Genomic DNA, 26,165 nt, shown 5'->3' with positions numbered 1-26,165 from the left:
GAGAGTGGTGCTGGCAGACCCTCCTGAATGAGAAGACCTAGGACGCAGTACCCAGATGGCGGGAGAACGGACGCTGTACCTGGACCGCGCGGGGCGTGGACCGCACCGACTCAAAGGAAGCGCCTGAGGGAGGAGCGGGAGGGGGATTGTCCTATATATACTTGGCGCCAGCCCACTGCCGGTCAGTACATCAGTGCACCTGATGATGGCAACGTGGTCGATTGCCAAAGTATTGTGTCCTTTGCACATTCATACTAGGCTGTTCACCCGAGATTTATTTTGTCACTCTCTTCCTTGCTATACCTGGCCTTTTTTGGTGTATTTTTTGTTGCAATTTGTCCAGGAGGTTAGCATAGTATTCTCCAGTAATTGTTTCTCCAGTGGGGAGATAATCCACAAACAGTACCTCCTTCACATCCCAGAACACATGCCATGACCTTTCCCGCCAAAGGAATTGTCTTTGCTTTCTTTAGTGGTGGAGAATCAGCATTTTTCCACTGCTCTGACTGTTGTTTTGTATCTGGGGTATAGTAGTGCATCCAAGTTTCATCTGAGGTCACAAACTGGCACATATGGGCTAAAACAGGTCAAACATTGTTCTGATATGTCCACTCTCATGCGTTTTTGATCCAGCATCAAGAGTCGTGGTACTCACCTTGCAGATAATCTTTCATTTCTAAGTCTTCAATTAAAATGTGATATACCCATTCAGACAACATCTGGAAAGCATGAACAATTTCACACACTTTCAATGACCATTTTGTGCACTTTTACAATAATTTCTGGAGGAGTGACACATCTTGGACGACCACTACACAGATCATCATCTAAGCTCTCCTGAACAAATTTAAATCCAGTTGTCCACTTGGCAACAGTTGAATATGAAGGAGCAGAGTCCCCAGTGTATTCTGGAAATCGGCATGAATGTCCTTTGCTTTCCCACCTTTCTTTACGAAGTACGGAATCAGTGCTCAAATCTCGATTTTTTTCTATTTTCGCAATCCATTACACAGGAACAACAACAAAGCCATGTCATCACCACAGCTCGCTTCCAATAGCATTGATGTAGCATGTATTTACAGGCACCAGTTCAATGAGTATCATGTGAATGACTCGTTGCGCTAGTGCTGATCACTCACGGTGATTCCAATAGCTTTTCAAGTCACCCTCGTATAATTTCAAAAATGTATCACCTTCTATCTAAATTTTGTGTCTGAGAGTTTGCACAATCACTGTTTTGTAATGACTGACTGTGAACTTGTAATTAGTTTCATGAATGGTGTTAATCTTCAATAATGCTTACTGTGACAATAGGAGAAGATTGTGAACTGTGTTATTTCCAAATGATATTTGTTGTGCACATTGATTTAATTTTGTTATGACTGTCTACTTGGAAGAACAGTGTAATTGGCTAATGTGTTAATGATTTACTTGCCACATATTAGTGAATCTGTATTTTTATGTTAGGTTATTGTACTCAAACAATCATATTATACTATAACAGAGTGTAGTATGTGACTAGCCACTTACCTGTGCATAAATTATGATAGCTGAGACTCAATCTGGCCATAAACAGTACGTTGTTTAACAACAAAGTGCAATTGAAGTGTTTTGAACTGTAAAACTTTGTGTGGACTTCTATGAAGTAGACTCTTTGAGACAATCACTATTCAGCCATATTTGATGGAGGCACTGCTACCAGACACAAATAATCACAGGTAAAGAGGGTAAATCACAGAGTGAATCACTGCATCCTTTTCTTACACCCTTTTGAATCTGAGCTTTTCAGTATTAGTCTTCCATTCTCACCTCTTGGTTCTTGAATGCATTGTGTACTATGCTTCTTTTCCTAAAGCTTACAGATTTTTCCTGAGGATATTGAACACCATCCACCAATTTACATCATCTAGTGGTTTTTTTTCTAGGGCAATAAATCCTATGAAATTCTCCTGATTTTTCTTAAGTCTTGCTTCCATTATCAAGCACAACTTCAGATCCACCTCTCTGGTGCCTTTATGCTTTGGAAAGCCAAACTGATCATCTAGCAGAACCTCAATTTTCTTTTCCATTCTTCTGTACATTTTCTTGTTAGCAGCTTAGATGCATGAACTGTTAAGCTGATTGTGATACAGTTCTTCCACTTATCTGCCATTGCTTTTTTCAGTTTTGTGTGAATGATATTCTTTGAAAAGTCTGATGGTATGTTCCAGTTTCATAGATTCTACACACCAACCTCAATAGTCATTTGGCTGCTAATGATTTTAGATATTCCAAAGGGACATTATCTATCCCTTCTGTCCTGTATGATTGCACTCTGCATTCAACAGTGTTATTGCTGTTCTACTCTTCATTTTGACATCCTTGCTTTTCATTTTAGTGAAGGCTGTCATTAGTTCTGTATATGCTGAGTTAGTTCTTCTGATGAAAATTTCTTTTTTGATTTCGTCAATTTTTACTGCAGTCATTTCACTTTGGTTTCCTTGCATTTCCTATTCGCATCATTCCTAAGTGACTAATAGTAAATTTATGACCAAGTGGCCATGAGCTCATTCTCTTTCTCTGTGATTCAGAAGACACTACCCTCAATGATGATGCTATATAAACAATGTAGGAAAAGACAGATTGCTGCTTACCACAAAGAAGACACGTAAAGTTGCAGATAGGCATGATTATAAGACATGCACATGTACCTTTTGGCCATAGCCATCATCAATAAAGACACACACACACACACACACACACACACACACACACACACACACACACACAACCAAGCATACATCACACACAACATGAGCTACGTGTGTGCATGAGGTGTGCTTGTTTGCTTGTGTGTGTGTGTGTGTGTGTGTGTGTGTGTGTGTGTGTGTGTGTGTCTTTACTGATGAAAGCTATGGCTACGGCTACATTGTTGATATTCCTACTTGGAGTGTACATTGTTTGGATGATGCTATATTTACTGTTGTTCAACTTGAATATGCCTGCATGTGAGATTGCTAGAGTAAAGTTACACTTCAGCAGTTACAGACTGGTATATCTATTTCAGCCAAGTGAGCTAATTATTATCATGGTTTCCATCACCACCTGCTAGTATAATCACACTTGAGTTACTATAGGCCACAGGCTTGCATTCAAATGGACCTGGGTTCACAGTGAATTAGTTGTGCAGATCCTTTATTTTTCTAACAATGGAAATTCCAGGCTGGAATATCAACAACATTATGAAAAGGATAGTTAGTGACTCACTGTAAAAATGACACATTGAGTTGCAAACCGACACAACAAAAAGACTGTTACATATAAATGTTCAGCCAAACCCTTCTTCAGAGAAGAAAAATGCACACACATTCACATATGCAAGTACTTCTGACACACTCATAATCGCTATCTCTGGTCATTCCAGCCATTTTTCTTTTCTGAAGAAGGCTTTGTCCAAAAGGTGATATGTAATAATCTTTTCATCATGCCTGTTTGCAACCAAACATATCATCTATACTGCGCGTAGCAATCTATCCTTTTCACAATATTTTTGATGTTCCTTTATTGTTCTTGCGGCGCAAGACAATTATTGAATTTTTTTGCTAACTTGAACACTTTCACTTCCTGTTGCAATTTACTTATGCAAGTGTAACAAATAACTGTTGCCTTAGATGAGTAGTCACAAAACTCATGACAAAGAGCCAACTTTTGTATCAGACCTCAATCACGGATATGAATTTTTTTGTTCAGTGACAGCTACAATTCACAGGAACTGGCAACACTTATGATGAGTTCAGTGCTCCAACTGTCACAAGCATTGTCAGCTACTTCAGCTATTCAATGATGAACAGGATCATGCAGGTGTGTACCAGATATGGTCAGTAATGCATTTTCAGGCAAATTATATTAAGTGTTTGGCTATTTTTGTTGTCAACCAATCCTCATTTGTCTTATTTGGTGCAAAAGTTAGCTGCACTGTTGGACCCATTGGCACTGACCCTGTCAGGTATTTTTGCCTTATTTTCAGAACATTTTTCCATTAAGATACACTTGGCAGCACCCTGTGTAATGCTTTACAAAATCATAAATCTGATTCCAAAAACTATGCTTCATGGAGTGCCAGGCTTCAAGTTTTAAGCAGAAAGTGCAAATCTATGTGTACATGTGGACAATCCTATGACGGAAGTATAATCCTAGATGTGATGATCTATCTGACAACTGTAAACACACACACACACACACACACACACACACACACACACACACACACACACATGCCTTGGGAGTCATACTCCTCTGTAGCAGAAATATTACGCACTGCAAATGCTTTTGAAATCTCACAGCCTACGCTTTCTGATTTTGAAATCTCTACTATGGCCCAGTAAGAACACACTCAGTGCATCTGACTTCCTTTTTTGATCTTAAAATAATAAACAGGTCTTGCCTGTCAGCAACCTGCCAATCCTGTGGCACAAATCAGATTCCCCTGTCTTTTCATAGTCATAAGTGGTATAACACAACAACTTGAACTGTGGTAATATTTGTAACATAAGAATGAAACAATGTCTTGCTAGAAGTTAATGCTATTATTCTTTTTTAACATGAACTATTGTAAATATTTCTGTATTTATGAAAAGTACAAATATTGTTATGTTATAGAGTTGATGTTTTGCTATACAGTGCAAGCATCAATTTTCAGTCGCTCTATATTGAGGCAGTGGAAGGAAATTTCACCTCTTGACTATCCATCATGAAAGGAGATACACAGAATATTGAGAAGAGGAGAGAAATTTTTTGTGATGAAACTAGAGAACTGATAGAAAAATTAATTTACTGAAGAGCCAGTATGGAATGTTTGTTCATCCCTCTTCCTTCCCCTTCAACCAAGCTACCAGGAGCAGAAGCCACTGGCTCCAAAAGGTTGTAAATCTTCTTAATTTTATATATGTTTTCTCCTGCTGTCATTTGGTGAGCAGATTTTTTTATCTAATCTGTTATAAGTAGACACTAGGAATCACTTATGACCTCTGTATATTCTGTACTGTAACAAACATCTACTTTTCTTATAATGTCATACAAGACTGATACATAACAGTTACCCTTCAGATAATTTGAAAAATGGTTTAGTTTTGTTCATCTGCTGTTAAAGTTTCCAATATATATGGCAATGGGTGACACAGTATTAACTCCAACCCATCATGCAAAATAATTTACTTAAGTGATCAGACACTACACTGGATCATAGAATAATTCATATGATCTTGTCCTGTGTAGTAGATGGCAAGCAATTTCATACCAATTTACTTAAAACACACTGCTGAAAATTAGAAACTTTAACAGCAGATGAACAAAACTAAACCATTTTTCAAATTAGCTGAAGGATAACTGTTATGTATCAGTTTTGTATGAATTTATAAGAAAAGTTAAAGTTTGTTACAGTACAGAATATACAGAGGTCGTAAGTGATTCCTAGTGTATATTTTATAACTGATTAGATAAAAGAATCTACCCAGCAAGTGGCAGCAAGAGTAAAAACATATAAAAATTAAGAAAATGTACAAGCTCTCAGAGCCCTTCTTCTGGCAGCATGGTTGAAGGGAAAGGAAGAGGAATGAACAAACAGGACTGGGATGGTTTAGGAAAGGGGGAGAGTTAAAGAAAAGTCATATAGAGAGCCCAAGGTCATGGGACACTTCACGGATGGGATGAAAAGGAATGTATTTTTTAGAGTGTGATTCTCTGAATTGGGTTTCATTATTTACCAGCCCATAGGCAGAATGTTATAAAAATTGAAATTTTTTGTCACATAGGTGAATTTTCAGGTATTCAGGTGGAGGTTCACCACACCTGTGGAGGGTATTTCCTGCCAGATCAACTGAAACTTCAGGCTTTGAGTTCACATCTATGAGACAAGGGAAGTATTCACTTTACTGAATAGTTATGGACATACTCACCAGTCAAAGAAGAAGCAGTTTCAAAATCAGCACTATCCACCTGCTCCACAGCAGCTGAAAACAAAAATTTTACAATTTCAATGGTGCTTCATTTTCATTCATTGTACAAAGTGCATACCGCAAAAATACACTGCCTGACAAATGAAAGTAAAGTGCACAGAAGATATGACTGGATGTCAATGTAACTTCACACGTATTGGCATAATCAGAGAGAACAATGATTATAGTTGCAATCCTCTGTGATATGTAGAATGGCCACCATAGTGCATTAGTGTTGTTCATGTCTAGTGTTATTACCAGGCCTCATAGGGTATCTAAGAAGCATAAACAGCATCCAATGTTGAATTATCACTATGCACAATGTGAAGATTCCACTTACACATATGAGACAGTATTATCAGCACCTGACGGAGTTTGAAAGGGTCATCATTGTATGTCTCCATTTGGCCAACTAATCTAATCATACCATATCCAGATTTGTGGGGCATTCAAATGTGACAGTGGCCCTATGTTGGACTGCATGGAAATGTGAAGACAGGCATAAGCATTCCCAAGGTTCTGGATGATCACATCTCATCACCACAAGAGAGGATCACCATATTCTGCAACAAGCACCATTGTTGTTTAAAAATATATACATTATATGTCCTAGTTTTAGTTTTTGTGGTACTGTGTGGTAAGAGTTAGTGAAAGACCACATGTCATTGTCCATGGTAAAAACATTTCTTCTTTTTCTTCTTCTTCTGCTCACTGCATGTCTTAGTCATTCATCTGTTTGCACTCTTGGTTGAAATTATTGGACTTCCCACCCTTTTCTCAATTTTTGTAAAGAGCTTTTGCCCAGTTAAATTCATCATTAATTTTGGTATTCTGTCATCTTCCATACCTGTGACATGTTCATTCCAGTTTTCCCTGTAATCCTTAACCTGCTCATTTAAGATTTTCACTCCCTGTACTTCTCTGATGTCAACATTTGTCTTCCCATTGGATAGTGTGTACCCAGCTATTCTCCCTATGTATTGCATATCTGATGCTTGTGCTTTGTTTTTTTATTTTCACTATATGTCTTGGTTGGTATTGAAATCATCTTGTAGAACTTAATAGATTTTTCTTTCTTACTTTAGTTCTATAGGTTGTGTCATTCACTTAATTCATTTTTTTTTCTTTCTTTTGTATGTCCCTTCCAGTTGTGAATGAGGTTGTATTTCCTAAGAAGTCGAATTAGTTTACTCTTTCTGTTTTCTGATTATTTATTATTATTTTGCTTGGAATTGCCTCCTGGCACCTGAAAGCTATAAATTTTGTTTCCCTTGAAGATACTAATAGATTATATAATTTAACTAAAGAAACTAAACTCCATTCAAAAAGACCTCAGAAGGCCCAACAGTAGCAACTGACTGATATGTCAATCTCAGCCAATAGGCATCACTTGATGTGGATATGGAGGATATAATTTAGCTGTTGTGGATAAAATATGAACATCTCCTTGGAGTGTGCTCTCACTATCAGCAGTCACAACTTAATCATGAGCAAAGAGCAATGACATAAATAAGAATCAGAAACAAACTGTGTCCTTCTCTCACTATCAAATTTGTTCCAATCTTAGATCTCCCATTTCCTACAATGGCAATTTCTGATTCTTCTTTCTACTACCTTCATTACATGCGGAGGTACTGCTCTTTTGTTCATTATCTCCCACAGCTCTTCTCTTGGACTGTAAATCAATCCCCATGTGTTTGAATGAATGACCTGTAACCTGCTTTATTAGTACAATGAAACCTAATTTTGCTGAAACTGAGTGGGTAAATTGGTTGGGTTCACTGGTATACAGGGTATGAGAGAGAACTCTCCAGCCACTGGAACTGTGAGGGCAGTTCACATAGTTTTAATCTGCACATGAGTAGCAGTATGAAGTTTCAGTCAATTCAGACTGCATAGTAGTGTTCTAATTGTAGGTCAAGAAATCGCCTATACAACTTCTCTATTATACAAGTTTTCTTTTCAGACTGACTCCACAGAAGAAAACAAGATATCATGCTGTAGTGTATACAACTTTTGTTTAAAACTATGCACACAGAGAAACAATATCTGTGGGAGAAACAATTTGTCTAATGGATTAAATGTACAGTAGTTGACATCATGAAAGAAAATGAAACCACACAGCATAGCACATCACAATACTATCTTACTCACAATCAGTTTCAACAGAGAAGCTGTCCATTGTTGTCTAAAAAGTATATAGCCTGTGTCCATCAGGATGTTTACTAGATTATTGCATAAAAATTTGAAGTAAAGCCTTCAGATTTTTGAAAACAATGTTTCCCCTTCATATATTAGTGTAGATTGTATATTATATTTTATTAAATGTTTTTTACAGGAAGCAGCACATTCCTGTATATCTTTCTGTACCTAGGGCCTGTGGATTAGTCTAGTGCTTTTGCAAACAATTGAGAAATTTAAGTTTCTAACACCCACAGTTACTCGTATATTTTCTTTAGCTGTTGCCATCGAAGTAGCTACTTTTGGAGCTGTGTCCTCAAAAACTGATGTAATGCAGAACTTAGGGAACATGCCATCTATATTGTTTTGCCCACACACTTTATCCCAGGTGTGATTTGCCAATGCCTCAGAAAAAGTATATATTTTATATTCTGAGGTAGCCTTTTATAGGCTTGCAGTTTTCTGGGTTTTACCAAGTCTGTCTTTAGCTTCGTTATCTGACAGTAATGTTCAGGGAAGCCAAGATCTTTTATCTTTACAACTTCCACTTTTCATACATATAGGTATATGAACTAATAACATAGATGCTGAGTTGCAGCTAGGCACAACAAAATGACTGTCACAAAATAAGCTTTCGGCTAGCAAAGCCTTTGTCAAAAATAGACGACGCGCACATGTGCGCGCACGCACGCGCGCGCACACACACACACACACACACACACAAATGCAACTCACACAAACTTGATCACAGTCTCTGGCAGATGAGGCCAGGGTGTGGATACAGTTTTAACCAGTTAGGATATCAGTGGGGAGGATGTCACCAAAATCGTAATAGAGCCAAATTATGGGAGACAGGACGCCGTCAGCTGCAGGATTGAGTACCAAGGGAATGGAAGTACAAGAGGTGTTCAACAAGTAATGAAACATATTTCTCCTCAGCCCACTTTGGTTGTAAAAATTTGGAATTTGTTATGGAACATTGTGGAATATTCCAGCTTCAGCCTGTATAGTTGCATGAAGTTCCAATACATGGTGGCATTACAAATAGCCATCAAAATGATATTTATAATGAAGATAAATTCCAGGTGAAGAGGTCTCATTGAGTTTCTTTTATTAGAAAACCAGAGCATCACAGATATTCATAGGCAGTAGCAGAATGTCTATGGAGACCTGGAAGTGAAAAAAAGTATGGTGAGTTATTTGATGAGGCCTCTGTCATCTTCACAACATGGTCACACAAACCTGTCTGATATCCGCCGGCTGACTGCACACAGCTTTGTGTGCAAACTGGGTCCCTCTTTGCCTAACAAAAGACCACAAAGAGCAACAAAGGACCACCTGTGCAGAGTTGGTTGTGTGTTACAACATTGACCTTGCAACTTTTTGTGAAACATCATCACTTTGTTGGACTATTCTTCCTCATCTGCCCTACAGCCCAGATGTTGCATCTTCTGATTTCCTTTTGTTTGGCCCAATGAAGGATGTACTCCATGGGAAGCAGTACATAGATGATGCAGGAACATTTTGGCTCTGACACTGACCAGTTGAGTGGTACCATGCAGGCATATAGACCATTCCAGTAATGTGGCATGAGGCCATCGCATTGAACAGAGATTCAGTTGAAAAATAGGGTTTTGTAGCCAAAAGAGTGTGAAATAATATGATGTGTTGGAATCTTGAATAAAACCAACCTGCATTCAGGAAAAATGTGTTGCATTACTTATTGAACACCCCTATTAGAAGGCATTTTAATTGAATGAAAGGAATAGTAATGGAAACAGAGAATTTAAAAATGGAGGTAGAAGTTGAGAGATCAACAATAGGTTGCAAGATAATAGGAGAACAATTAACAGACAAAATGGGCAGGGAATCTGATAGTAGTTCCACTGGGAGTTTAATGGTTTGGGATGAGGCTTGCAAATCAAAATCAGGTTAAGGAGTCTGAAAAGAGGTATATAGAGTGATTAAATCAGAGATTTTGTAGACACAGTAACAGAGAAGCATACTAGGTGAATAGAATGTACTTTGACAAAAAATTTTGGAAAGTAATGAATGATAGTTGAAAAGATAATAGAAACTCTAATGAGGTGTATGTGGTGTCACCGCCAGACACCACACTTGCTAGGTGGTAGCCTTTAAATCAGCCACGGTCCGTTAGTATACGTCGGACCCGCGTGTCACCACTATCAGTGATTGCAGACCGAGCACCACCACACGGCAGGTCTAGAGAGACTTCCTAGCACTCGCCCCAGTTGTACAACTGACTTTGCTAGCGATGGTTCACTGACAAAATACGCTCTCATTTGCCAAGACGATAGTTTAGCATAGCCTTCAGCTACTTTATTTGCTACAACCTAGCAAGGCGCCATTATCATTTACTATTGATATTGTGAACTATGTACCGTCAAGAGTGACGTTCATCATTAATGGATTAAAGTTAAGTATTCCACCAGCTACGTCCGTTTTTCTAAATTCTAATTTCCTTGTCCTGTTCCAGACCTCACGCCAGCCTATGTGAGCTAAAACGCGTGCCTTTCGGCCTCCTCTAGTAACACGGTGTTGGCTCTCCTGCCAACCACAACAGTGTATAATAAAGACTTTGAGTTAGATGCAGAGCTTCTTACAAATTTTTATAGTCATGCAGAGAATGACGATTCAAGAGAAGGAGTAATGACAGGCAGCAATTATGATGAACTTGGGATAAATAAGTTGTCACATAGCATAAATGTATTATGGGCAAAAGTAGAATTTTCTCGAAGTCCTCTCCAGCCAGCACCGAGCCAAGGCATGTCTGGTCAACATGCCACGTCACAATCAGAATAACAATCAAGCAAAAAGCCGATATTGCCAGAAGCAAAGCAAACCTGGAAGATATTGCCTCACTTCAAGCAAGCAAGAGGTCCAAAATGTAAACTCAGCAATGTCAACTCAGTACAAGATTCTGAGAGCACAGCTTGACTTTGCAAGAGAGAGTAAAAGTTTGCTGATATGACAGAAACGCAACAAGTTGAAGCCCTGAAAATCATTCTTGCAAAATAGAGGGGTGGTAGAGACCACTCATAGGCTCAGAAAAGTAGGCCACATTCGGTCCTTGCCAGCCAGGTATAGCATTAGTGTGACAGACAAACGCTAGTAAATACTTGGGCTTCTGAACCTTCACATGAATTATGTTGTAGAACACCAGCTATGATGCTAAACCAGTGGCATGCTGCCACCATCTGCCAAGATGACTTCCACCTTTGAAACTGCTACCTGTCCAGTCTGCTGCACTTGGGTGCTGTGAACTGTTGACATAGAAGACTTGGACACTTCTACCTATGGCTTGCTGAGCCCAACTGATGGTGTCTGATGTGCTGTCAAACTGTCACAGTACCTGGAATGCATGCTAACCATGGCTGTGGCCAACTAGTACCTGTAAGCAGTCATTAAAATACCTGCCTTCCTCAGTGGAGGATCCATGTGCTGTTCATACCCACACCATGCAGAGATGTTAAGAGATTACCTGAGCACTCCCCTTTAATGTCCATGAGAGTGCTCTGATAATATGCAGTCACTGTCCTGGTAGCAATGCCTGCTGTGTGGACTACGCCAGCTGCCGGCATGACCTGTTGCCTGCCCCACACCATGTTTATGTGAACAGATGCCACTGGGGTAACATGCTCTAAAGATTGCTCAGACAGCACATTTCAAGACCATGCACTGCACTGGCCTAGGTTCTGCCACAAAGAGGAATACATAACTGTCAACATCAATGTAATAAATTCTTGTTCTGCTAATGTTGTATCATTAGTGACCAGTGGGATCACCAGCCTACTCCACCACACTCCACAATCCATCATCCCAACAACAATTGGGGTCTCAACCCATGACACTACAAACTGGAGTCACAAGTTCTATGATGGTTGCTGCCACTGTAGTAGATCCATGTCTGCAGCATCACTGTCATCACCATCTGGACCTCCAGCCTGACACAATGCAGCACTGTGAGCATTTTTTGTAGGCTTTACTGATTGTATTATTGTTTGTGGTCATGTTGAGTCATAAGGACATTGATTCCACTCTAAAAGTGTTGTTTGTTAAACCTTGTAAACCTGCAGGCTTATCCTTATTTGGGTGAAATACAAGGAAAAGGTATTTAATGCCATTGAGTGCAAATTGCGATTTATCAGACTATGTTTTGCTACACACAAACTCAGTATCAGCTTCGTGCGACATTTATAAAAAGCTTTTCAGAGTAATGTTGGGCTATGATCAGGCATAGAAATTAATTTGTTGTATTATTGTGTGTAATATAAGTGCAGTTTCCCCATCTCTTTCTTTTGCAATGGCAGTAGTAGAATACACAAAATGGTGGAACACATGCTGCTACTTTGGGTGAAACTATTACTGCCTTAAAAGAGCAAGTAAGAGAATATAAGTAGGAGAACAAAGATCTGCATAAGCAAGCTGAAATCTCAAAAGCTGTAGTACAGCAGTTGCACTCAGTGTCTCTAGAAGCTACAATTGTGTTAAGTGTACCCTCCCCTCCCCTCACTCTGTCAGCAGCAAATTTAATAACTTTTTTCCATAGAAACAACAGAGGATGTCACAGTGTTCATTACACATATATCAGCTACCAATGAACTGTGCAGCTGGATGAATGAAACATGTTTGTACATGGCTAACTTATGGTTAATGGCTGAAGTTAAAACATATGTTGTGTATTATGAGGAACTTAACAAGGTATTAATGTCCCAAGAGGAGGCTGATGGTTTGCACTACTGCTATCGAAGGCAAAACAGCACTAAACTTTTTAGACAGAAAATAAGTGGTTTAGTTTAGAAGCCTGAGACAGTGGAATATTTTCGAATATAATCTGGAGGAGTAATACACAAACATACAAGCTTATACAAAGGGCAGAGGCTGGTGCAGTACCTTGCGTAAGGCTGAGACTAGGGCTTCTGATGTTTTCTCAAAGGGTATACCTGCCAGCACTTTCAGTAGAGTCAGAATATAGAATCTCTCTAATCTGGCCAAAGCTATTAGGATCAACACATGATTGGTAGAAATCATTTTTGCTGCAAAAGAATGTAGTGACCATCGTGTCTTCACCTATGAAGTAATGAACTACAGACGCCAACATAAGGGCCATCTGCAGAAGCAATGCCACCAGCTAGATTGTTATGAGCATGGTTGAGTCAGTCACAAAGCACAAGAGTGCAGGAATGAGAAACCATAACAAGCATCTGTTAAACACAAATGGGAATACATCGCCCATCGGAAGACATTCCCAACAGAACTAAACACTCCACATACATATGGAGAGACAGGATGCTGCTTGTTAGGCTTGTTACATGGTAAGGAATATAAGTTTTAGTAGAAACAGGTGCACAGATGTTAGTTATTAGTCTGAACCTCGTAGGGAGGAAGAGACTTAGATCTCCATGATACAAGTTATATGGCACAGCCGACAATCACATGAAGTCATTAGAGGCCACACTGTTTGACTTCAGTATTTGAGATATTTTTGATAATACATGGATGTGTTGCCAAATGTTGGTGAAAGTTATTCTGCAATTCTCAGACTAGACTTCCTTGATAAACACCATGCAAAAATCAATATTTTATGATGTACATCTGAATTCAGTGAAATTTTGTTTCCAATGGGAACAACAATCATTAGCGAGAGAATGTTGCAAGGTGTAACAATCCTGAGGGTGTTGCCAAATGAACTGCAAGCACTTACACTAAAGTTACTTCTAATGATAATGTACCAACAGCTATGGGAAGTCAGTCTTGGTTCCTGTACAGGCCAATGTGTAACAAGAAGTGTTGTGTCTGGCAGGACCATTACAAAGTAATGAAGAATTAGATTAAAGGCACTGTTTTGTGCACAGAAGTATGGCCCACATTAGTAATGTAAACAGAGAGTTAATGGTTACTGTTAGGCTGTGTACTTTTGGCATGGATGAGATCAGTCTGCCAAAGGTCTTTATGACTGCCAGTTTAGATGTTATGGATGCAGAAGACATTAATAAGTCATGTGATGACCGAAGCCACAAGCAAACTGTTAGTGCATCTGTATTACGTAAGAAAATGCAATATTCACAAGGAAGTGGTTGACAAGCAATGGAGGCTTTGCTACTATGATTGTTGGATTTGTTTATCACAAATGGTTCATTACCAGTGAGGCCTGTTCACAGTATCATGTACCTACAGGAAGCAATACTCAAATTGGTTCAAATGGCTCTAAGTACTATGGGACTTAACATCTGAGGTCATCAGTCCCCTAGACTTAAACCTAACTAACCTCAGGACATCACACACAGCCATGCCTGGGGCAGGATTCAAACCTACAACTGCAGCAGCAGTGCGGTTCCAGACTGAAGTGCCTAGAACCACTCGGCCACAGTGGCCGGTGAATCAATTCTGTGCACCCAAGCATCTGCAGCTACTGACCAGCAACCGGCAGAAGCAATGGAATGCAAATATTGTTATTGTTATGAAGAAATCAATGGATGTTGCTAAGACGTGCAGATTCTGTTATGATTACGGATACTCGAATGCTAAAACCATCACTTACACATATCCTGCCCCCAATATTGCATAGACACTGTACAGCCTGGGTCAATGCAGATACTTTTCATCAATGGATCTAAGAAGCAGGTATCACCACCTACAAGTAGTTCCAGAAAATAGGGCAAAAACTACCTTCATGACACCTATATCACAGAATTCCATTTGGTCTTAAAATGCACTGGCTTCATTTCAGAGATTGTTGGATGGTGTACTTTGCAGATTGAAACTTAAAAATTGTATGGCATAATTACACAGGATCATTGTATTTCGAGAGATATGAAAGAACACATCAAATATTTGGAAGAAGTGTTTAACAGTCTATGGACAGCATGTCTAACACTCAGATGACTACCATTTTGTGCAAACAAAAGCTGAATACCTTGGCTATTAGTGCAGAAGATGTAAAAAACTGATCCCCAATTAATTTCAGCAGTCCATGACTTCACAAAACCACAAATAACCAAATAGCTTCAGCCATTCCTATGCCTATGCAATTACTTTAGAAAATTCATTAAAGATTTTTCAAAAATTGCCAAACCACTGAACGAGATGTTGAGAAAAGATGTTAAATTCTAATGGACAACAGACCACCAAACAGTATTTGAAACATTGCATAAAAGCGCTGACCTCAGATCCAGTACTTACATTCCCAGATTTTTTTAAAAAAATCATCCTTTCTTGTGATTCCAGTAATAGAGCACCCAAGTGTCTCCTCACAAAGAACTTCTCTAGTGTGAGCTCACAAAAGACCAATGATATGTACAGAATCTGACACTCTACATATTGTATACCATGCAACCACAATACTGGTTGCTTATGGCAACAGAGGATGAGCACAGCATGAGGTTACGTAGCACATTTGACCCACTTACTTGACAAGTAACTCGCAACAGTGCTAGTGGTGTTCATACAAATCAGAGCAATGGTAATGATAAACAAAGCAAACATTGCATTATATCTGCAACAACAGTTTCTGAAGTCAACATTTCATCAGAAAGGACCTCAAGGAATTTTGCAGAGAGAGGAAGAAGTGGCAGATAAAATATTACTGTTTCTGCAAGTTGAGTCAGTGCAATCTGTGCTGTCATACATGCTTCACTGGGTGGACAATATACGTGAGAAGTACAATGAAGATGATAATTATGTAACAAGTGAGTGATATTGAAATAGGTGTCCAGCTGTGTAGTGAAACATAGTAAAAGACAACCATTGTCCAAGGAGCGGCCTACTAAACATAATTATGTACATGGAAGATCATCTGCAGTATAGGAAAAAACAGTTATGAACAGATTTCAAATAAATTGGCAGCAATAGGGCCATTTAGCACCAAAAAAACTATGGATTTTCACAGGAAGTCAAAGCACACTAGTTACAAAAACTGGTGTTTACACATTTCAAGGCTGCTCATCACAGTTTACAGGATGTGCCACATCGGTATCCACTGCAGTGTAAAGTTGAGTCTAATGTTCTTCAAAGGCATTGTCTATTTCTTGGTGCCATGTTAGCTGTCTGCCATAATCTGTGCCCACAGCATGTACTAGGGGCTCATCGCCGTCTTTTGTTTTCATTGATGATGTGATACATCAATAGGTGCTCTCCTGCATCCCGATGTAGTGTCCGCTCCGTGACAACTGTACCTTTGAGGTGGCATCATATGATGGATATAAGTTTTGGCCTTTGCTCATTGTACCGTCTCTTGCCGCTCTGGAGAAGACATCGTCCACAAGATCTCCAATCATCTTCAATGTCGTCTCGACAAGCTGGGTCTCACAGGTGGGCGACGTTCATTTTCCAAGGACCGCAGCTACGCCACACTTGTTGCTGCCGGAGGGAGATTGTACATACTAATGCTGTATGGTCAATATAGGCTGTACGCCACAGCTCTGCTTCCACAACATCAGCATTAAGATTGCGTGTGACATACATTCAATCGAGATGGCTAGTGGAATGACTCGTTTTATGGGTGTATCCAGGATGGGGGCCATGGACGTGCTCCCAGATGTGAAGCACATGCATACTCTGCACCAACATTCATAATTCTGGAGAAGGAGTATATCGAGGAAACTGGTCTTTCAGTGCAAGTTCACAATTAAAATCGCCACCTAAGATTAATCAGTTGTGTCGACTGTGGCAGAGCGGAGCAATTTCGTCTGAGAAGAAGGGGGAACACTCTTGCCTCCTGACTGTACCGGACAGTGCATAGATGTTGATGAGCCGTACATCAAGTACTGTCATTGCTAATCCCTGTGCCGAAGGTAGGTACAGTACTTCTTCTGCCATGATGCCGTTTTTAAGAAGTATTTCTATGCCACTGCCAGTCTCGGAGGCATGTGATATGTAGGATATGTACCCGTACATGACAGGAAATTCATCGACATATACTTCTTGTAGGAGGACGATGTTGATGTCCACTGCTTGTAGCATTTCTTTGAGAAAGGGCATCTTAATCTGTGTACGTATATTATTTATATTGATAGACGCAAGCCAATATGCTTGTCTTCATTCTGTCACGTGTATATTGGCCATGGGAGCTTACGCCGTCTGCTGTTGTACCGGCACCTTACGTGACCCTGTCCTGCCCGTCGACGTTGATTAGAAGTTCAACTTGAAAGAGGTGTCGCCCCCACCATGTTGCCCGTTGTGGCTGTCGGTGGGTCCCCTTCACAATCATAAGCGCAGTCTCTTGGGACACGTTTTCCGTTGGTTGGGACTTGCCACCCCATCTCTCGGTGGCTACTCTTCCATTACTTGGGAGTGACAGTGGACTTCTGTTTGCCATGCTTTGTCAAGTTTTTCAGGTCGCTCTTGACTTATGCTGCTGTCAAGATGGTGGTGTTCTGGATGAGGAGTCTCGGGACCCTCTGTAAGGTGGCCGTCTTCCTCAGTCTATTCTTGATCATCACCCTGCATATGTATTAAGGAGTCATCCAACGGGGTTAGACGTCGTTTCTTGGGCTGTTTCGGAGACCATTGCTTACGCATGTGTGTGTCCGTATCTGAATGTGGGCAAGTGTCTCTGTCACCACTGCAGTTCGACACGCCAGGCAGTCGTTGGCATTATTCGACTGTCGATGAACATTTGCTCCTCCGATCTCTTTACTGGTGGTATTGGTTGGTGCTGCTTGGTGGGAGGCGTCGCCGCCGTCGCCATGCTCGTGTCGTCTGTCATCCGGCGTTGTCGGCTTTTCGACTAGGATGACCAGTGGTTGTGCACTGTTACTGTTCGGTGGGGCATCCTTCTGGAACACATTTGCATATGTGAGAGGGAGAGACATTGCCACAGGTGTTGCTACACATTCACCTGTCGGTATTTGTGCAATTCTTCATTGGAGACATGCTGAGCAAACGTGGCCTTCCTAACCACAACATGAGCAAGTTTTCGGCTGACCCTCGTAAATGACTATGGCTCTGCAGCTTCCAATTGTGAGATAAGATGACACATGTTTTGATAGCTCGATCCGTATTTGTTGCACACCATTAAGCACCAGGTACGTGGTAAAGGTAGTCCATTTTCCTGCTATGTGACCAAGTACCTGGCCATAGGGTTGTGGCGCATTAACCACGATTTCAGCTGGAACCTTAAATGGTAGCTCAAATATTATTGCAGTTCTCAATCCAAGTCTCGCATGATCAATAGCTAAGTTCTGACATGGCCATCTGAATGCTTAAATTTAAGTACATCTTTATTGTCGCGTACAATCTTGTCACACATCATCTCATTGATCAGTTTGACGTAGACCACGCTGCTTGTGATACAGAAGTGGACGCCAATCATATCTTGTGGTTCCATCTTAATTTCTTCATGTATAAATTGTGCTACTTCATGCAAATTCATTATTAAAGCTGATCTTGACAGTAGATGGTCAGTACAAATGAGCCATTCTAGTTCGAAAGTGCAAGCACATGCGAAGGCTAACAGGAAGCAAGCAACTGAGAACGTGTGAAGCTCTGCGACAGGTACGTAAACAGACGTCCGACATGCATGACTGCCGAAAGCAGACTGCCCATTTGGCTGTCAGTGCACGGCTCACAGTCAAACCTAAACTCCCATACTTCCTCGACCACACGTCTATGACCTACAGTCGCACATCCATTATGTATATTCTCGTGAAGGTGAGACGTTGTACATGAAAGTCGCTTGCGTGGTATTGGCAGGTAAATATGATATTATGGTGCCTGTGGTATTCTAATTACATGGATGCATGTTCAAAGGAACTTTGCATCATAATTACACTGAAGACCCAAATAAACTGGTACACCTGCCTAATATCATGTAGGGTGAGCACGCAAAAGTGCTGCAACATGACGTGGCACGGACTCGACTAATGTCTGAAGTAGTTCTGGAGGGAATTGACACCATCAATTCTGCAGCGTCATCTAAGAGTACTAGGGGGTGGAGATCTCTACGAAAAAGCATGTTGCAAGGCATCCCAAATATGCTCAGTAAGTTCATGTCTGGGGAAATTTGTGGCCAGCGAAAATGTTCAAATTCGGAAGAGTGTTCCTGCAACCACTCTTTAGCAGTTCGGGACGTGTGGGATGTAGCATTGTTTTGCTGGAATTGCCCAAGTCCATCGGAATGCACAATGGACACGAACGGAAGCAGGTGATCATACAGAATGCCTACATAAGTGTTAGCAGTCAGAGTCGTATCTAGACATATAAGGGGTCCCATATCATTTGAACTGCACACACCCCACACTATTGCAGAGCCTCCACCAGCCTAAATAGTCCCCTGCTGACTTCCAGGGTACATGGATTCATGAGATTGTCTCCATACTCATACAAGTCTGTCTGCACGATACAATCTGGAACGAGACTCATTCGACCAGGCAACATGTTTCCAGTCATCAACGGTGCAATGTCGGTGTTGACGGCCCAAGGTGAGGTGTCAGGCATTGTGTCGCGCAGTTATGAAGTGTACACGAGTGGGCCTTCGGCTCCGAAAGCCCATGTCGATAGTGTTTCGTTGAATGGTTCGTATGTTGACACTTGTTGATGGATCAGAATTGAAAACTGCAGCAATTAGCGGAAGGGTTGCGCTTCTGTCACGGTGAAAGGTTCTCTTCAGTCGTCGCTGGTCCCGTTTTTGCAGGATCTTTTTCCGGCCGCAGCGACGTCGGAGATTTGATGTTTTACAACATTCCTGATATTCATTCTACACTTGTGAAATGGTAGTATGGGAAAATGCCCACTTCATCGCTACCTCGGAGATACTGTGTCCCATCGCCCGTGCGCCGACTATAACACCATGTTCAAACTAACTTAATTCCTGATAACCTGCCATTGTAGCAGCAGTAACCGAACTAACAACTTCGTCAGACATTTGTTACCTTATATAGACGTTGCCAACCGCAGCGCCTTATTCTGCCTGTTTACGTACGTCTACATTTGAATACGCATGCCTATACCGGTTTCTTTGGTGCTTCACTGTAGAATAACACAGGCACTTTAATATCGTTCTTTCCTAAGGTGAGTATAATTTAACTCACAGCAACCACTTGCAGAGCATCCAGGTCAAAGGCGTTGAACCTATCTTTTAAGTTCACAAGTTTTTCCTCTTGTTTCTTGCAAACTTCACTGAAAGCTCGAATGTAAACAGCAGTATACACAGAGAGACTGCAAGGAAGTATCCTTATGCAGACAACTGCAACTAGCCGAAGAGCGCGTTTGTTGCTAACATAAACGTTAATTAGTGTGTTACTGCAGCAGTAATTTCAGAAAATGCTAGCTGCAGAAGCTCTGGACCCGAAAAATTGCTGATTCAGTCATAGACCTCGGCTTAGTTTGATGAGCAGTGGGGCATTAAGTAAAGCTGATTGCGTTTCGATAGTCCTGCTGTCGAAAGCTAAAGTTTTGTAATTTAGGTCTTAGCGTCGCAGCTATTACGTGACTGCAGATTTTTGCAGTAAGTTTGTTACGTTATGGCAAGCTGTTTTGGAAGCCTGCAGTACAGTAAAGTTCGGTGGCGGCCGGCATGTGGCCTGCCATATGCTTCATAGCCCCACCTGTCGCTAAAGCAGACCTTGAGAGAATGCTGACTGTGGCGTGTACTAAAATCACTTATTCGCCTCACATAAGAAACTAAATAACTACGTTAAATATTAGCTATTTTATTCCAAATTTGGTACATGACTTTTTGTTATTCAGATGAGCTTTGTGTCGAAATTTGATACCGCTACCTATAATAGTTTCACAGATATAAAAAACCTATTAAAAAGTTCTTAACTGACACTTAATAAAGTAAATTCAGATAGTAACAATAACAGTTTATATTTCTTTTGTTATCTGAAAACAGTAATAGTGTGATGATTTATTTTATAAAGATTTTCAATTCTAAACTTTCGATAATTTTTCATTCGTAATGGAAATAACAGTTTAAAAGGTAATATTTATATTTTGTGTTAGGGTAAGAGTAAATGAGAGTGAATGTGTGTGTGTATGTGGGACATACGTCAAATTTCAAATCTATATTTATTACACCTTAAGTAATTAGCAAGTGTTATGCCACCAGGATGTAATGAAAAACTGTGAATCCCCCTAACTGGCAGGTGACGAATGTCTATGAGCGTTTCTTTTGTAATAAGGCAGCCAAAAAGGTAGTAAGAGATTAATCAGTCAAAAGTATATTTCAATCATAGTTTTCTCTTAGCTTTCTTTTCGTTTGGTTTGGTGGAACATTTGGTAATAGGCTACTTGCAGCATGAAATGACGTAGACGCATCTGCAAGTGTTGAGTGGAGTAAAGAAGTTTGAGCGCGAATATGATCATGAAAGATTAATCTGACTGGCTGTTTGTTTTGATCAACCAATGAGAGTAAAGTCTTTCCCACGCATTCGGATGAGTTATATGCCCTGAAAGCAACGGCATTGAGTCACTCCTGGACTAGCTACCAGACGGGAAGGTCATGTTAGACGTGTCCGAAAAAATTATTTGTAAGATGAAGAAATTACTGTTATATCGCGTTCGGTTTATATCGCTGTCGAAGCAGATGCAGTTACAGACAGTTCTGTGTAGTCTTGGAGATTTTGGAGTCTTTGTTGTAGAGAAAACCACGTGTGAAACTATCAGCCTGTGTAAAGAATTCTGCGTGGCGCGTAAAGTATGCATTTACAGAACGTTTTTGGCGAGAATCTTCTTTTGAAGAATCCACTGATAAGGTCCGAGTGTGAAATTCATATCGTTGCAGAGTATCGACTGTATTAATCTCGTAATATTTCGGGTTGGACTTAGTGCTTTTCTGGCTGTCTAGCTGTATGAACTAGTAGTGGATGTGTTATCGAGGGAAATGTGGGCTTGTTAACACCATAACTAAAAGACAATAAAAAACTTTAGTATCGATAAGCGGACATTTTCAATGAAGCATCCATTTTTGCCCGTTAGTACTAGAGATTTACAGGTTTATTTTGTTACCTGAGTTACAATGACTTTGCAATCGTAAGTATGGACGATACTTTTCTTCAACGCTGCTTTTAACATCGTCCACATAGTACCATCGAATGCAGAACGACGGGTGGTGAACGTACGCTATACTGAGGTTGTTGTTGTTGTGGTCTTCAGTCCCGAGACTGGTTTGATGCAGCTCTCCATGCTACTCTATCCTGTGCAAGCTTCTTCATCTCCTAGTACCTACTGCAACCTACATCCTTCTGAATCTGCTTAGTGTATTCATCTCTTGGTCTCCCTCTACGATTTTTACCCTCCACGCTGCCCTCCAATACTAAATTGGTGATCCCTCGATGCCTCAGAACATGTCCTAGCAATCGATCCCTTCTTCTGGTCAAGTTGTGCCACAAACTTCTCTTCTCCCCTATCCTATTCAATACTTCCTCATTAGTTATGTGATCTACCCATCTAATCTTCAGCATTCTTTTGTAGCACCACATTTCGAAAGCTTCTATTCTCTTCTTGTCCAAACTATTTATCGTCCATGTTTCACTTCCATACATGGCTACACTCCATACAAACACTTTCAGAAAAGACTTTCTGACACTTAAATCTATACTCGATGTTAATAAATTTCTCTTCTTCAGAAATGCTTTCCTTGCCATTGGCCGTCTACATGTTATATCCTCTCTACTTCGACCGTCATCAGTTATTTTGCTCCCCAAATAGCAAAACTCCTTTACTATTTTAAGTGCTCATTGCCTCATCTAATTCCCTCACCATCACCAGACTTAATTCAACTACATTCCATTATCCTCGTTTTGCTTTTGTTGATGTTCATCTTACACCCTCCTTTCAAGACACTGTCCATTCCATTCAACTGCTCTTCCAAGTCCCTTGCTGTCTCTGACAGAATTACAATGTCATCAGCGAACCTCAAAGTTTTTATTTCTTCTCCATGGATTTTAATACCTACTCCAAATTGATCTTTCGTTTCCTTTACTGCTTGCTCAATATACAGATTGAATAACATCGGGGAGAGGCTACAACCCTGTCTCACTCCCTTCCCAACCACTGCTTCCCCTTCACGCCCCTCGACTCTTATAACTGCCATCTGGTTTCTGTACAAATTGTAAATAGCCTTTCGCTCCCTGTATTTTACCCCTGCCACCTTCAGAATCTGAAACAGAGTATTCCAGTCAGTATTGTCAAAAGCTTTCTCTAAGTCTACAAATGCTAGAAATGTAGGTTTGCCTTTCCTTAATCTATCTTCTAAGATAAGTCATAGGGTCAGTATTGCCTCAAGTGTTCCAACATTTCTACAGAATTACTGCTTTAAGTGTCTCATTTCCTAATCTAATTCCCTCAGCATCACCCGACTTAATTCGACTACATTCCGTTATCCTCGTTTTGCTTTTGTTGATGTTCGTCTTATATCCTCCTTTCAAGACACTGTCCATTCCATTCAACTGCTCTTCCAAGTCCTTTGCTGTCTCTGACAGAATTACAATGTTATCTGCGAACCTCAACGTTTTTATTTTTTCTCCATGGATTTTAATACCTACTTCGAACTTTTCTTTTGTTTCCTTTATTTCTTGCTCAATATACAGATTGAATAACATTTGGGATAGGCTACAACCCTGTCTTACTCACTTCCCAACCACTGCTTCGCTTTCATGCCCCTCGACTCTTACGACTGCCATCTGCTTTTTGTGCAAATTGTAAATAGCCTTTCGCTCCCTGTACTTTACCCCTGCCACCTTCAGAATTTGAAAGAGAGTAATTCAGTCAACATTGTCAAAAGCTTTCTCTAAGTCTACAAATGCTAGAAATGTAGGTTTGCCTTTTCTTAATCTTTCTTCTAAGATAAGTTGTAAGGTCGGTATTGCCTCACGTGTTCCAGTATTTCTACGGAATCCAAACTGATCTTCCCCGAGGTCGGCTTCTACTAGTTTTTCCATTCGCCTGTAAAGAATTCGTGTTAGTATTTTGCACCTATGGCTTATTAAACTGATTGTTCGGTAATTTTCACATCTGTCAACACCTGCTTTCTTTGGGATTGTAATTATTAAATTATTATATTCTTCTTGAAGTCGGAGAGTATTTCGCCTTTTTTATACATCTTGCTCACCAGATGGTAGATTTTTGTCAGGACTGGCTCTCCCAAGGCCGTCAGTAGTTCCAATGGAATGTTGTCTACTCCGAGGGCCTTGCTTCGACTCAGGTCTTTCAGTGCTCTGTCAAACTCTTCACGCAGTATCGTATCTCCCATTTCATCTTCATCTACATCCTCTTCCATTTCCATAATATTGTCCTCAAGTACATCGCCCTTGTATAGACCCTCTATATACTCCTTCCACCTTTCTGTTTTCCCTTCTTTGCTTAGAACTTGGTTTCCATCTGAGCTCTTGATGTTCATACAAGTGGTTCTCTTATCTCTAAAGGTCTCTTTAATTTTCCTGTAGGCAGTATCTATCTGACCCCTAGTGAGATAAGCCTCTACATCCTAAAATTTGTCCTCTAGCCATCCCTGCTTAGCCATTTTGCACTTCCTGTCGATCTCATTTCTGAGACGTTTATACTGAGGTAGGTGGACATTATTTTTGCAGACTGCTTCACACAGTCCTTTCGAAAAAAGTTAAGCCCGCCCCTCTGCAAGGTAAAGCATGATATAAATTTCCACTGTGGGTACGGTGGGACGAAGCCTCTCCGCCGTTTCTAAGTCCCAGGTCCAATACATGCAATACACAATGAGTTAAATTTTGTCCAGCGTCTCGGTGTTGTTTGACTTAGATACTAGGTGAAAGCAAATAAGTAAAGAAAAAATTGTCCAGAAAGATGACATTTTGTCACGGGAGATCTGTTTTAATATCTGACGAAAAAAACAGTCTGGATCACATTGTTAACTGATGTCACCGATTTCGACGGAATTAGGCCCTCTTCAGATTTCAAACTAAAATGCAGAACTGGTGCTAACGACAGTACTAGCTGATGTGCGTCGTAGGTTGTGTTCCACAAATGAACAGCATAGAGACAGAAGTGATTACTCTTTCTGCAGGACCTGACCATAATTTTGCAGGACAATGCTCAAGCAGATACAGTGCAAGCTGTTACTGATTTGTTTGAGTAATGGTGCTGCTGAGTGCTATACCACCTACTGCACTCCCCTGGAATGACGACCTCAGAAGTTAAGTCCCATAGTGCTCAGAGCCATTTGCACTCCCCTGACTGAAGCCTTCGTGAGTTCAACTTGATTTCTGAACTGAGGGAAACACTTCACTGCATTCACTTCAGAACTGCTACAAATTCGTTGGGCAATAGACCGCGCCACTCGAACTGTCAATACAACTGGCATTGCTAAGACTATCCTATGACTTCCACATTGCTGGCAACGGGTTATCCACAATGCTGGTGACTACTTTGAAGGTCAGTAAAACTTTGAAACACGTATCTATTTTGTAAGAGTTGTTAATAAATAGTTGCCACTATTAAAGTTCCAACCCTTGTATGAGGAGTGTTCAAATAAAAAGGTACAAAACGACGTAACAACTAAACCAGTCGACATTTGCATATGCCGGATAGGTATAACGTCGGTGCACTTCTGTGGAGGAGAATGTAGTGTTGGCACCTCCCCCTAAAAATTTCAAAGCTGTATCCTCAGAAGGCAAGGTAACTCTCGCCGTCTTTTACGACGTCCGAGGTCCGATACTCATCATTAACAGTGACATGCACTGTGAGATATTCCGTAGCCCATGCAAGTCCATCAAGAGCAAAAGGCCTCAGCTACTTACAGAGGAGGCGGTTCTGCCCCATGATACCACGCGTCCACATGTCACCAGGGTCATGCAACGTGTAATGGCCAATTTCAAGTCACAGCAGCTTGAGCATCCACCCTACAGCCTGGATATGCCACTCTGTGACCTCCATGTACCTGGTCCACAAAAAGAATCTCAAAGGAAAAACTCAGACGACGAACTGAAGGACACAGTGGAGGGCTGGATCATGCCAGAGCCACAGGAATTCTGGGAATAAGAAAGCCTTCAGTTCCTGAAACAGTGGAATAGTTGT

General features: G+C 40.6%; 1 protein-coding gene across 1 annotated transcript in view; it reads right to left on the bottom strand.

Annotated features, from left to right (window-relative positions):
• LOC126272485 (synaptic vesicle glycoprotein 2B-like) overlaps positions 1-26,165 on the bottom strand; it is a 235,118-nt gene that overhangs the window by 179,558 nt on the left and 29,395 nt on the right. The window contains exon 2 of the mRNA XM_049975371.1: positions 5,934-5,987. Within this exon, the coding sequence (XP_049831328.1) occupies positions 5,934-5,987 (54 nt within the window). The remainder of the gene's footprint in view (positions 1-5,933; positions 5,988-26,165) is intronic.

This window comes from Schistocerca gregaria, chromosome 5, assembly GCF_023897955.1.
Source record: "Schistocerca gregaria isolate iqSchGreg1 chromosome 5, iqSchGreg1.2, whole genome shotgun sequence".
NCBI classification, from domain to species: Eukaryota; Metazoa; Arthropoda; class Insecta; order Orthoptera; family Acrididae; genus Schistocerca; species Schistocerca gregaria.
The sequence above is the reverse complement of the archived record's forward strand: the minus strand, read 5'-3'. Positions and strand labels throughout refer to the sequence as shown.